This window comes from Eschrichtius robustus, chromosome 6 (genome assembly GCF_028021215.1).
Source record: "Eschrichtius robustus isolate mEscRob2 chromosome 6, mEscRob2.pri, whole genome shotgun sequence".
Classification (NCBI taxonomy): Eukaryota; Metazoa; Chordata; class Mammalia; order Artiodactyla; family Eschrichtiidae; genus Eschrichtius; species Eschrichtius robustus.
In genome coordinates, this window is record NC_090829.1 from 49,249,725 (window position 1) to 49,264,240 (window position 14,516).

The 14,516-nt window shown below is 38.1% G+C and overlaps 1 protein-coding gene across 13 annotated transcripts in view; it reads right to left on the reverse strand.

Moving 5' to 3' along the window:
- Positions 1-14,516, reverse strand: part of MECOM (MDS1 and EVI1 complex locus) — a 566,050-nt gene that overhangs the window by 30,472 nt on the left and 521,062 nt on the right. For 9 of the 13 annotated variants that reach the window (XM_068546208.1, XM_068546206.1, XM_068546203.1 and 6 more), the window contains 4 exons: positions 13,346-13,562; positions 8,044-8,191; positions 6,581-6,737; positions 891-2,247 (listed from right to left, as the gene is read on the reverse strand). In XM_068546208.1, coding sequence (XP_068402309.1) covers positions 891-2,247; positions 6,581-6,737; positions 8,044-8,191; positions 13,346-13,562 — 1,879 coding nt within the window. The remainder of the gene's footprint in view (positions 1-890; positions 2,248-6,580; positions 6,738-8,043; positions 8,192-13,345; positions 13,563-14,516) is intronic. The other 4 variants (XM_068546207.1, XM_068546204.1, XM_068546215.1 and 1 more) reach the window with 3 other exon arrangements.

Sequence of the window (14,516 nt, forward strand, 5' to 3'; positions counted from 1 at the left end):
CTTGATAAAAAAAAGAATCAGGCAAAAATATCAAATTCTCCCAGCTTAAATAAGTCCAATAAAAAATTATCCACATTTTCCATTAACTCTTGACAATGTTCACGATTTGAATGAGAAAGTAAATGTGAAAATTTGTGGTAATATTTAAAATACATCACAAATTAATTATTGTTATTCATACAGTTTGAAGAAGACTAGTTTTTAAAAGCTAAATCTTTCTGAATGGTCGAGTGTTACAGAGGACTGTCTAAGAGGCTTTTTATTAGCATATATTCTCCTCCAAAAAATTTTGGATGCATCAAAGGAAACTGGATAATGAAGGCATTAAACAGAGATGTGTTTTTTAAGCCGACCACTCACATTATATACAAAGCATTTTTGTGATTAATATTTCAGTTACATGGGGCTCCTAAGAGATTTATTTAGAAACAGAATAGGACCAGTACTTATTAAGGATGTGTTGGTAGGTTAACAAAGAGTAAACTCTTGCTATGTCCCATCTCATTCCAAATAACCTGACCCATTTAAGTACCCACACATATTTGCATTAATCCTTCAGGAGCCTCATTCTTCCGTCACTTGACAACTTGCTTTAAATATGGCTTTCCCATATTTTCCACTTAAAAAAAATGTGTTTAAAAATAAATTTATTGTCAAGGGAAAGAACTCTGTGGGCCTATTCCAAAACCCCAAATTCGGAGACATCCAAAAATAAGTCCAAACCTAATGAGTTGACTTTCCGAATAAAAAATGAACTCACCAGATCAAACAACTTTACTTTCTGCTTTATAAGAATAATAAAAAAGGTTTGTTAAAAGCCGTAACTTGATAGTGTGAAAACTACCTTTCATTCTTCTGTCCACGTTTAGCGGTCTCCCATCCACCCTTACCTGTAAATAGGGTCCATGAAGAAAGGAGTGGGTCTAGCATGCTGTAAGGAACCATCAGATGCTGGTCTTGGTTCACCGTTGCCTCCTTTCTTTTCCCCAAACACGTGGTTTTTACGAGGCTCTGTCAGCTTGGTCCCACTGGCTCTACTCCTACTGCCCATACTTAGATCCAGGGGCTGGTCTTGGCTTGTGGCCGGCGTCACTGGAGGCTTGGCGGGTACTGGGGTCAAGGGCTTCTCGTCCTTGCGTTTAGTGGTGAGATCAAAGGGAGACTCAGAGCTGCCCTTCTGCAGTTTCTTTACTTCACTTGGTGACTGGGGTTCCATTTTCAAAGGTAACGATCTCAAGTCTCTATCAGGAAATGGGTACATTGATTGAGAGAATGCTGGAAAAAACGGGAGGGGAAACATGGAAGGGTAAGGTAAAGCTCCAACTTTTTTGTCTTGCAGCCCCACCAGTCCTGCTGAACCAAAGTATTTCTCAGCAATAGAAGCAATTGCCTTTATAGAATCATTCACAGCTCCTGATACCGCAGTCTGCTCCTCTAAAGATGGTGAGAAAATGGAATGATTGCTGTATTCTTTCTTATTATGGATTGAAGCCAGATTCGGAAGAGGGCTTACTTTGTCTTTGAACATTTTACCATTTTCTTTAAATTTCTCTTTATCACTTTCAATGTCACTTTCCAGATCAGAGCCCGAGGTGGTTTCCAGGTCACTGCCACTTGGCGTACTGACATCATCAAGGTCACTACTCTCTGACTGGTCACTGATTTTCTCAAGGGGCCTCTCTTCAGAGGACCTCTCGGGCTGGAGCTCCACTGGCTTATTTTCCCCTACAGGTGGGGGTTTAGATAGTGCCTTCAAAATATCCTGTGTAGCTGGCAGTATCTGAGGATGTGTCATGAGGGGACTTTGACTTTTGTTTGTCTGTTCAGTACTTGACAGTCCTTTAACAGGAGAGCTAGCAGGTATCAAAGGAGGCCTGTGGTACAAGCCGGAAGGAAACAGACCAGGGAAGCTAAAAGAAAATCCAGGAGCTGTTGGAAAGGTAAGACCAGCAGGATGCCTATTGGCGCCAAAATAGTCAGCAAGGCCCGGGTTGGCATGACTCATATTAACCATGGACGTTTTATCCATAGCTGGGGTTCCAGGAAGTGAAATGCCTTGGCCAAAAAATCCACCTGCCGCAAAATGGTTCTTGCCCTCACAAAACCTCCTGTGTTTATTTAAGGAAGACGTAGTGCTGAACATTTGTCCACAGTCTTTGCACTTGATTTGGGTTCTGCAATCAGCATGCATGCGCTTATGACGACAAAGGTTTGAAAACTGAGTATAGGATTTATGGCAGACCTCACCTGTGTGCAAACAACAAAAAAGAATCTCAGGCTTTATGGCAATTGCTTCTGAATTTAGCAAGTATCACAATTGGTTTACCCCAAATTTCAATTAGGAAGCCAGGAAAAGACGTTGGAGGCACCAAAGTGGGTGCTCCAAACACAGAAAACCCCGTTTCACGAGATTCCAAAGCAAGGCATCCAACCTGACAAATGTCTTGAGACAGCACAAATATTTCATATATATATAAATATTCTTTCATCCCCATTGCATAATATTTTGTATCATATTTGTGTATTTAAATATTTATTAAAAAGTCAAATTCCAGCATGCATTGATTTCCCACCCAATTACTACACTAACAGAATCCTTACGATTAAATTCTTAAGATGTACTAAACATTAAACAGAACAGGAACCCCTTTACAATTTTAGACCATTTGAAGAATTCTATATTGTAGGCATCAACACAAAATAAAACAGCCTTTCGCTCGACCAGAAACTTCACCTTTATTCCCTCTCCCCTTGGGGAAAAAGCCTGTGACTGCTCTACCATTATTTAATTTGTATTATATCATATGCTCTCATCATTCACACATCAAAGCCACACAACAATGCACATTGTGTATTCTGAGACATTTTTAACAATCATTTTCATGATTTGAGAAAGACTGACATAATTTACAATGGCGCTATTTTAAGCCTGCAAAGGAAACTAAATTGAATGTAGCCCATCCTGCATTGCTGGTTCCCATGAACTATGATCACGTCCTCTGACTTCCCCTCACACCAGTGGTTGTGCTAACCTTCCTGCATTTATGAAACCCCGTCCTTGGGAAACATGTCCACTTGTTGTCATATCTTCATGGGTTATCTCCGGGCTTGACTTCTATGTGGTACAGCCAACTACAGTAAGCAGGGGAGAGTGCGCTGAATGCCATAATCCAGTAAGAACACAGCAGTGGGTGCAGCTGGGAAATAACTCTCGTCCCCGAGAATTTGCCAGAAAAGTAAAACATCTTCTTCCTCATATACGTGCGAATAGATCTAAGTACATTTTAAGACGGAACTCCGTAACCCTTAATAATTCCTTTGCTAGGTAGGAATCTTACTCAGTTCACGGCCTGGCAGGATTATAGTTTCCATTTCCCAAGCATCACACCTTTTACGTTACTTTAATAAAGATGAGTCCCCTTTATGTGTGAGCTTACTTTCATGCTTCCGTGCACGTTTAATACATGCAGAAACATGATATGCCTTGCTGGTAATTGTTGAAACCAATTTGTATAAGAAATTAAATTGAAGACAAAATGCAACATTTATTTCTTTCATGTGACAACTGCCTTTAAGCTCCTAAGTCAAAACAATAACAATTTAAAAAGAAAATTCAAAGAAGATTTTATAGACCTTCAGTCATACAAAACTCATCCAGAACTTGGATTACCCCACGCACAACCAAACAGGAAGTACCAAGTGATTCTATGTCTATTTCCTTTACTACTAACAATTAAAATGCATTGCTACACATATCAATGTGCTTAGTAATATTAAAGGAGCTTTCAACTGTGGAATGATTTATGACATTGTAGAGACTATAACATGCATTTTAATGGGAAGAGAAGATGTGAGTGATTTCTTTTCAAGTTATTCTACTGGAATATTGACCAGAGTCTGCTTTAAAAATATATACTAGTTAACCATATACAATAAATACACATACTGTTTAAATTCTTTGATACCCTAATTAAAACCATATGAAGTAGAGGGTAGAAACATGAGACTTTCGCTAGTTATACTAATTCAGCTATGAGCAATAACAAGAAATAGTATATAAAATATTGATGGAGTTATAAATGTGCACTCATTAAGAAAGTGACACCTCTCCTCTGGGCATTAAAAGGCGTTGAGAAAAGATCTCGATGGGTATTCAAACAAGGTATACGTTTTTGAAAGGTTAGCAATGTTTTACCAAACAAATGTTGCTCTCTACATTTCTTTCTAATAGCTGGATAGATTTAAGAAAATCAAGAGTAACAGAGGTGCATCTGACTTTCCTGGTTGTAGGCTCTGTTATACCAACGAATGGTGTTTGTATCAGGTCTCAAGAACACAGAATCCGGGATGTCTCCTTAGGCAGAGGCTTTGTTTTTCTCACTTGAAGATCTGGCCTGGCTCACCACAAACCACCAGGCCTCCAGGTAAGTGGCTCAATTGATGCTGCAGTCTATACTCTACTGTAATCTTCTCAGTAATAAGGAATTAGGCAGCAGTTAACATTGCATTTTTCTACTTATTAAACAAATTAAGAGGTATTTTGAATATATTCAGCCTATTAGAGCATGTGGTTTCTATTTGGGAAGGCTGGAGGTTTCTGTAAAGGCAGTGAGTAATTGCCTTAGCACTGATGACTCTGGGCTCAAGCTTGGTGGCACACTGTAATAAGAGACAGTTGCCATAAACACACCAGGGGGGGTAAATCATGGTGTGTGGCCTTCTGGTGAGAAACAGATATCAACTCTAGGTGAACCTCCTCCACTCCAAAGTCTCCACACCAACTCCTCTTTTGTTCTGAAATTACACGGCTATTATTCACAATTACCCCATGGTCCTCTGTCAGATTTTATATTTGAAGAATGCCATCTGCTATTTAAATTTACCAATAATTACTGAAAATACATTCATGGGAAATAGTCTGCACAATCTGATTGGAAAGGGACACCCTATAGTGCTTTAAAGCAAAACACTTGATTTCAACACAATTAAAATTCCAGATCCCAGAATTTTAGATGATAGGAATGTCTGTTTTCTGACTTTTACTTTAAATAATAAAGAAAGCATTAAATGGGTGATCGTAATTCACTGTGGTCAATTTCTCCCTATTTTCCACCAAAACATGAGAAATTTATCAAAATTTATTTCTGAAAAATCAGAAATAAATGAACTATGGATGTCTGTAGCACTTGCAAGTACAATTTAGGGCACTACGACCTAGAGTCAGGAATGTCTTTTTGAGACAAGAAGTCTAAAATTTCCATTGTATACTTTATTTCCCATGACTTTCAACAGAGCTTCCTCAAGGGAGACCAGAGAGCACCCTTTTGTTTCTCTGTTAGTCCTCTTTACTCCACCAGGGAACAGAAGAACATATGAGCAAAACAGGATGCTAGGGTAAGCTGGAAAGCGAAAGAAAAGCTCTCTTGGTGCTTGGAAACACAAAAGAGGGCTGTGTAAAGGCGAAAAGGAGGAGCGTTAGTCTCTGGCATCTCCATGTTGGCACTGAAAGTAAGGTTTTTTTCCATCGGGTCCTGTAGTAGTGTCTCATATACCTACTACAAACCATCGAATATTTGTCAGAGAAACTGTTTTGCAAGGGTTCCCAAGTCAGAGGTTTTGCCAACTCCTGAGTATGTTTCATCCAGTTCTGTGCTTATCTGGATCCAAAATCTGTCTTAAATTTTGTAACACAGCTCAGTGAGTCACTATGTTTATATGCCCAGCCGAGCAATAGATGAAAAGAAGTCCAGAGTCGTTGCCCAGATGGACTGAGAACAACTGATTTTCCATATGAAACATTTCAGCACAGTACAGAGAAGAGGGGTGGGTGGACAAGAGAAGCAAATGAGGGCTAAGCTGTACTTGTACTAAAGCGCTCTGTACAAGGATATTCTAAGTAGGTGGTCAGATTGGATGTCCCCTGGAAATACACTGCCTGTAAATCTGCTTCAGTGCAGTGGGTTATAGAAGCAGCCTGTCCAGCATCAAAGTGAAAATGTTCTGCTTTTCAAGTAACTGAGAACTACCGATCTGCAACCTGTGATCGGCAACAAAGGGTAGATTAAAGGGCATTTTATCCCACCCCCAACATACACACACACACACACACACACACACACACACACACACACAAACACACACAGAGTCCTAATAAGCCTCCTTGCCAGGTAGGGTTCTTCTAGCTCTTTCTGATCCAGAACAGGTTTTTCTCACTTCACCTTGTTTAGTGGTATCTGCGATTTGCTGTTTTACAAAGCCACACACATTTTCAGGATGAGACAAATCTCGTTGTCTCTATTAAATCCCACAACCTGGGGAGGCTTCCTTTACATTACTTAACGACTTCTCTACCTGTTATTGATTCCATCTAAAAGAAAACACCCCAGGCATCACAGACAAAACACCATAGATCTGGTTATAAAAGATTTTCTTGTAATAGAAAATAACCCAACTGGATGAGACCATGAATCGCTAATTCAGAGGCCCCCCTCATGGCCATGCGTGGCCCACCCTCCTGATCATAGTGCCTTTTGGATAAGAGACAGATGCAGGAAGGACGGCTGGAGTGTGAAAAACTTACAGATAAAGGGCTTCACACTGCTGTGGATGTGCTTGTGTTGTTTGAGGCCCGACGAAGTGGCAAACGTTTTGCCACACTCCGGGCATGCGTGGGCCCGGGCACCAACATGCTGAGAGCGGATGTGCCGCTGAAGGTTGCTAGGGTCCGTGAAAACCTGCTAGGAAATGAGTACTGATTAATCAAGAAACTTAATTCTAGGACACAAGAAAGAAGACCGGGAATAACTCAAGAAGGAATTTTGTATACGTGTTTTGTTTTTATTTGTTTACCCAAAGACCGAAAGAAAGTCGTATTTCCAAAGTGTCAGCCTCTCTAGGGTCAGGACTTACAAATTATTCAGTTTTGTACACTTAACACAAAGTACCTGTTGGTATCAGTTGAACAAAATAATTAATGGCATTATTAGAGCATATTCAAGGGTTTTTTGATCCTATTTAGAGTGAATGGAGTTGGATAATAAAATGCAGGCCATGACATTATTAAAAAATGGTGTGCTATTTACACCCTTTAAACAAAGACACACTATGTACAAAATTGGGGGTATTTTGACTAAAGTATCCCAAATCTATTCAAGGAGTTCCCCTAGGGTATAAATTCTAACACAGTGTTTCATTAAGTTACCATTAAGCTAAAATCATTCCTTCGGACATGGTACTAAGAAACCCAACCAAACGAACAACAAACAAACAAAAATAGAAATAGGAAAAAGAAAAAGCTACCCACACATCAGGGAGCAACACATCTCTAAAGATAACGTCAAATGTCCCAATTTCCACTGGCATGAGAAAAGATATTCAAATGTTATGAAAAGTTTTTGGAAAGAGAAATCAATTTTCATGACACCAGGACATCTTTTAGTTAATTGAGAAACATGAAAATTCAATGATGTGAATTGCCGTTCCCGTAGTTCAGAGTTACGGTCAAGGTGAAGGGCTTTCATTTCACTCTTACGTTGTTCAGCCCTGGCCACTAAGGCACTACACTTTTAATTAGAACCGGGTCATAATTTATGGTGGGGACTTCGGTGGAAAAATCTGCAAATGTAGGAGTCTCCCATTCTTTCTGAATAGGCATTCAGAAACTTTATGGGATTTCCTCACAGACTGATCTTAAAAGAAATTAGTAATGTGCATTGGATACAATTTTCATTCTCCATAAGGCTATAAAACAACCCCACGCTGGAAAGCCAGTAGCGGAACCAGGAATTTACCAAGGATGTCTGACACTTCGTTCTGGAACTCACCATCAAGCCTTGCTTCCTCCCTTACGAAAATAAAAGGATACCCACTAAGTGTTTCTATACACTGTACTAATGCCTTGTAGCACACAACACTCCGTCTACTTTTCTCAGGATATTTATAGTTTCCCCTCTCAAGGCTTGTTTTTATATACCGTGGCAAATGATGGATTAAGAGAGAGCAGGATGACACAGAGGGGCCAAGTAGTCTACAAATTCACTGTACCTTGGCACAGTTCTCACATTCATAGTGCTTTCCACTGTCATGTGACATCTGGTGGCGGATTAAATTGGACTTCCAGTTAAATGCCTTGGGACACTGATCACACTTGTATTCCCTCTCTTCAGTATGTGACAACATGTGTTTCTCCAGGCTGTTAAGAGAACAATTGATTTAATAGGACATGGTGACCAAGAACACATTCATAAACAGAACGTCATTTTATTACTAATCCAACTGGCAATTAAAGAAAGAAGAGGGAAAGGAGTTGAGCCGGAGAAGAAAGAGAGGAAACAGGCTTGCAACAGACAAAAGTACATTTTATATTCCCTAGACTGTGTCTCTCAGCCATACAGAGAAGTACCCCTGTTGTTAGGAAATAAATCTGATTCAGCTAGCAGAGTTTAGGTGCCAATTTAGGGGAATGATAAACAACTAGCGATTTGTCCAGTTCTGGATTCATTACACAGTTCTAGCCGCAACATGTATTGCTGTTACCCACTTAATTCAAACACAAACACTCAAATAGAAAACATTAAGAAAGTGCTTAAGAACATGCAGGAAGCTATTCTAATGTGTATAACCCTTACATTCAAAAAAGCACTTTTATTCCTACTCAAATCACCATATGGGAAAGTGAGCTGTAAGCTAACTATTCAACAAGCAACTTCCCAATACAACCAATATAATGGATGGTCAGACAGATGGACCGATGAATGAACATGTATGCATATAGATATCGAAGTAGATATAGATAGAAACATTATCTAGAAAAAAATATATATGTATATATACTATAACCTAAGATTATATATATACAACCTATGAATTAGGGAGGAAAGAAAAGTATATCATAAGTGGATGCACTAGTAAAGCCCCTCAAAAGACAAACAGAGTTAGAATTTTCTCACAAGCATAGCTTCTCTATGTTTTAAAGCTTAGACAATTTTACCTTCTCAAATGTTTCCTTCCCTCTCTAAAATTTGAATATGAAATCTGCATGAATATAATGAAAAGTAAATATTATAGATAATGGATTACTGTGATATTCAGAAGATGTTTGCAACATTTTTGTTAATTAAACACACACACATAACACATTAGGATACTACTCCCAAATAAAGTAACCAGAGCTCCTCAGAGAAATAGCCTGTTTCAAATGTGAAGCATGAAATACACAAGATGGGCCTTGAACATCTTGTTACGGCAAAAAGCAAGAGAGTTATAGATCGTGTCAAAAAAATTAGGGTGCCAACCTGAAGAGACACCCACTGACTAAAGATGGGGAAATTTAAGCGTCAGTAAGAGTAATAATCTCATCTTTTAACGATAATGATACTCAGAAACAAACGGAACCTCGCCAGTTACCCCAGGAAGATGCTGAGAAGCCAAATCATTATTCTGGAAACTAGTAAATAAAGGGAAAAACTCCTGCACATATCCTGCCTTTCCTATACGAACTGTACTTCAGGGTGAGCAAATAAACAATGAGGGGAAGTTTCTCTGCATTGAATTAATCCAGATAATAAATAATGAAAGAACGGGGGAATTCGAATACATTCATTTTTCAGCCCCTAAAGAATTAATGAATCTAGGCAATCCATTATATGCCTCCTGATGGAAACAAATGATACCATCAATGAGGTATTCTTCCTAAAATACTGAGCCTAAATCTGATCACAGCTTGGGATGTAACTATGAGTATACAGGAAACAGAGGAGATGGAGAAAGATGTTAAACAATACCAAGGGGATATAATCAGCAGAATACAGACTGGAGGAAATGCTACAGGAAAAAACACTCAGTATCTTCTGTATATAAACTGTAATGAGAAAGAGGGAGAGAGACTTACTGGCTTTGACTGGGGGAACCTATAAATTAAGAAATAGAAGAGGGACGTCAACCAATTGCCATGATGGACCTTATTTTGATCTTAATTCAAACCAGAAAACTCTAAAAATAATGAAATGACTGGGGGGAATTTGAACACCGACTGAATATTTGATAGTATTAAGGAACCATTATTTTTAAAATGAACTTACGTTTTACAGTCCTTACTTTCTACAGACACATACTGAGCTATTTATGAATAAAATGACATAATGTCCAGGATTTGTTTCAAATAATCCAAAATGAGTATAGCTGAGACAAGATAGGCCTCGTGTGATCATTACTGAACCTGAGCGTGTGGGTGTTATTACACCGCCCTCTCTAGTTTTGTGTGTATTTGAAATCTTCCATAATAAAAAGGTATTAAAATAAAAAACAACTAACTACCAAGCATGCGAGCACTGTTTCTTCCCTATATTTTATTTTTCTGTGAAATGAACACCCTAAGTTTGAGAATCAAGTAAGACCTCTGTGTGCCTAGAATATGTTATCCAGTGTTTGTACACACCATGTGCGTGGGAGTGTGTGTGAAAAAATGATATGCCCTTTCTCATATCTTGATAAATTAGAAACACCTTTCCATATTTTTCTCCTCCTCAGTTTCCTCCTTCCACTTCTATTCTTATTGGCACATGAACTTATTTTTCCTGCCCTATGAGTCAGTCGACTTGGTAATGCTATTCTATTTGAGCACTAGTGGCGATATCTCTGTGAACAAAAGGTACCAGGAGAGTACAGGTGTGTGGAGTCACAAGAACGGCCCTATCTTTATCTACAATATGTAATCCTCTGTTTGTTACACAAGTTGAAATGTTAATCAGAGAGTTAAGAGAAAGATATCAACAATGGCAGTTAACATTGAACTGAGTCAGGGACATCTTCCAAAATCGTTGTACAGATTGCTATTCGTACTACTGTCTTTAGCAAACTATCAAGGCATGCCATTTTATGGCATATATTATATTCCAATATGCATCTCAAATCATAAACTCTGAAACCTAGTGGTAAAAGATTGTCCTATACATTGAGACTGTTTCTTGCCTCCTAACTCCAAGGGTGTGATATTGTTTTAAGAGTATAGTACATATCACAAAAAGGGGAAAAAGATAGCAAAGTAGGGAAATTTTCTTTTTTTTTGCTTCTTCTAATCCAGCATAAAACCCATATTGTTCCATGGAATGATCAGCTGTCAGCTAATCAGTGATAGACAATAAAAAGGCAAGTGGTTCTTGCAAAAGCAAATGTTCATTGCTTTCATAAACACAGAAGTATCCAGTCAGTCATTAATGAAACTTCACTTTTCATAGAATTTTATCCCAATTTATAGCCTTCTGGGTTCTTTACATCTTTTGCATATCAACCTTTGTTTCTCGCCCCCTTTTTTTTTTGGAGGATGGTATTCTTTTCTTAATATTTTACACAAAAGATACAGAACAGAATAATATATCATGTCAAGAAAGGAATTCTTTGTTCCTTTTTTAACAAAGGAATTTGTTTAACGTATAAAACAATATCGGTTTCAATAAAGTGGAAAATATTCAGGGCACATAGGTTCTGCACTGGCTAAATTATATAACCCAAAATATCACCTGGATGACTGATATCAGGTCGCATAGTGACATGTTATATCCATCTGGCTGAGCTACTGAAAAGTGAGTTTTGAGGGTTCATCCAATGCCAGATAATTAGGTTTCCTTATTTTTTTCTACTGAATGTTTGACTGAAGGAGCTAAATTGACAGTTGGTTTTGGCATTAAGTAGCATTGACTCAGGCTTAATCTTATACCTAGTCACAGTAAGAAGTTTTCTCCACCTAAGAAGTATTGTTATACACAACATTTTAGTGTTCAGTCTGTCAATTTTTGTTTTATAATGCTGTCCATTATTTTTGATAACAAAATAGAAGGAAATATACTTACTCTCTGGCATCAGAGATATGGCTTTACAGTATAAGTACTTTTCTTACCTGCTGGTATTTATTTAGTAGCAGGTAAGGAAAGTATTTTCATTTTGGTTTTTAATTTGGACACAATGTATTTAGGAGACATACTGTGATGGTTTTTGATTACAAATCCATGTTTTACCAAACATACATAACAGATTTATTCTCTATGTGGGTTTATATTAAGTAGTAAAGATGAGTTTAAAGGGTACTGGGAAAACCCTCTTAGCCCCCAAAATGTTTTCTCTCTAATAGCTAGATTAAGCCTGAATTTTCAAAGCTAAACAGATTCATTCTTTTGACTCAGCCTCCTCAAGGAATGGGTTATACTTGATGCCTTTCTGGTCATCTATGCATTAAAATGGAATGACTACCATATGAAACCCTTTCCTACGAGAAGAGAGATGCGGGGCAATCAACAGAGGTGAAAGGAGAAAGAGGAAGAGGAGGCACTAAGGAAAGAAAGGAAACAAAAAGGTAAATTAAAAGAGGTGAGGTGTCCAAGACAAACTGTGAGTAATTCACATCCTTGACTAAGGCCGGCTGATATACTCCCATACCCATTTAAACACAGTGTTTTTATGTTCAGTTGAAATTCTGAGTATAGGTTCCAGATTTAAAAGCAAAGTAATGAATACAATTATTAAAATTATTTGTGGACCAAGGCAAAAACCATTAGGTAGAAACAAACAAACAAACAAACAAACAAAAAACTTATTAGCTGGTTAAACACCTTTCTGATCTGAAAGACCATTTTGTAGCATAATTATCACTACAGTTTTCAAAACATAGGTTCCAGGGTTGTTGTTTTCTTTAACAGAAATTTAAAAAAGGTTCTTGAATTAAATTCAAAGGGCTATGAAAAGTTAATATTATCACTGAAATATGATTTTCGTTTTGTTAAAAATAAGTATTATAGAATTATTTCATTTAGATCATGTTTACTTTTTCCCTTTTTGAAAATTCAGTATTTTCTTCACTGACTGTGTGCAGTTTAGATAAATAGTTGAAATTAAACCCATAGATTACACTGATCTATCAAAAGACTACTTAATCTTTCATTAAGTAAGTACCAGCACAGTCTCTTTTTTATCGTCTAAATGTTTCTAGAGGGTCGCTTTTCTGTTTGGTGTATAATTAGATTAATTAACATCATCGTTGCCTCGTCTACTCTTGATACCTCCGCTAAGTTACGTTTTACTATAATGTTAAACTTTCAATTGCCAATAACCCTCCTTAAATAATAAAAGTATTATTTTCTATCTGGCATCAAAATAACTAATTCTAACTTCACTGAAAATATTTGACAGGTGAGAATTTCCAGGGGAAAATGATTTCCGAACGTGTGACTAACACATTTGTCCAGCTCCTCGCTCTTCCAAATTTCCCATTTGCATCAATTCTGAAAATTCAGCATAAACATTTTACTGTAGAGTAAATAAACACGTTTTTGTAGTGCAACATGCCATGTCTAACCTTTGCAAATCGGGAAACACTTGGTCACATTCCTTACACTCCTGAATTGCATGTATCTCTCGGAGATCATTTTCACTGTCGAGTTTTTGTTGAAAGTCCTCCTCTACCATGGAGAATGCCGAGTGGGGTGTGCTGCATGGGAACTTCTGGTGATCCGCTAGTTCAGCCTTGGACTCGAAGAGCTGGTCACAATCCTCACAGCGGTACTGCCGTTCTTCTGTGAAAATAATTCAGGTGTTATCAGAACTCGGTGATCAGGGAGTGCCACCACACACTGGCAGTTCTTATCGAATTACGGAAGACATAATAGAAACTATTTGGTTGTCCTTTCCATCAATTCCATTTTAACACGGATTAGAAATAGTAAATGTAGGGACTTCCCTGGCGGTCCAGTGGTTAAGACTCTGCACTTCGACTGCAGGGGGCACGGGTTTGATCCCTAGTCAGGGAACTAAGATCCCGAATACCGTGCAGTGTGGCAAAAAAAAAGAAAAGGAAAAAAAAAAAAAGAAATAATAAATGTAAAGAAGCCAGGACAAAGCCTACAACAATAACAGAAGTGATTGCTGTGGCTCCGTATAGCCTTCTTATCAGATAAAACTTTATGACGAAACCCTTCCAGGGTTTAATATTCACAGGATATTAAAAGTCATAATGACCGTTTACTGAGCATCATTATGTCCTCAACCCTGTACATGGATTATTGATATTCCTAAAACCTGACCGTGAGGAATTATATGTCAGATTTGTATCCCAATTTTCAGATGAGGGTATTGATGCTCAGAGAAGTTCAGTAACCAGTCAGGGATCATAGAGCTAAGTGGTTATGTCAGACTTTGAACACATCTCCGTTCCACACCGTTCTCGCTGTGCCATGTTACCTGGACGGGACATGGTACAGAGTCCCTATCTGAGCCGTACTTAAGCCTGGCTAATATCAATAAACTTGGAAATGCTTTAACATTCGTCATTACTTATAATGTGACACAGCATGATTTTAGCACTTTTCTAGGCTCATTTATGTTCCCTCAGGGCCAGTGCTAATTGGCATAGCTTTGTTAAATAGCCAGCATATCATGCATTTGCACTTTAAATCACTAAGGTAAATAAATGGTAATAGTGGGGACCAGAGATAACAAGGCTATGGAGTGTCAGGTAGTGACGCCATTGT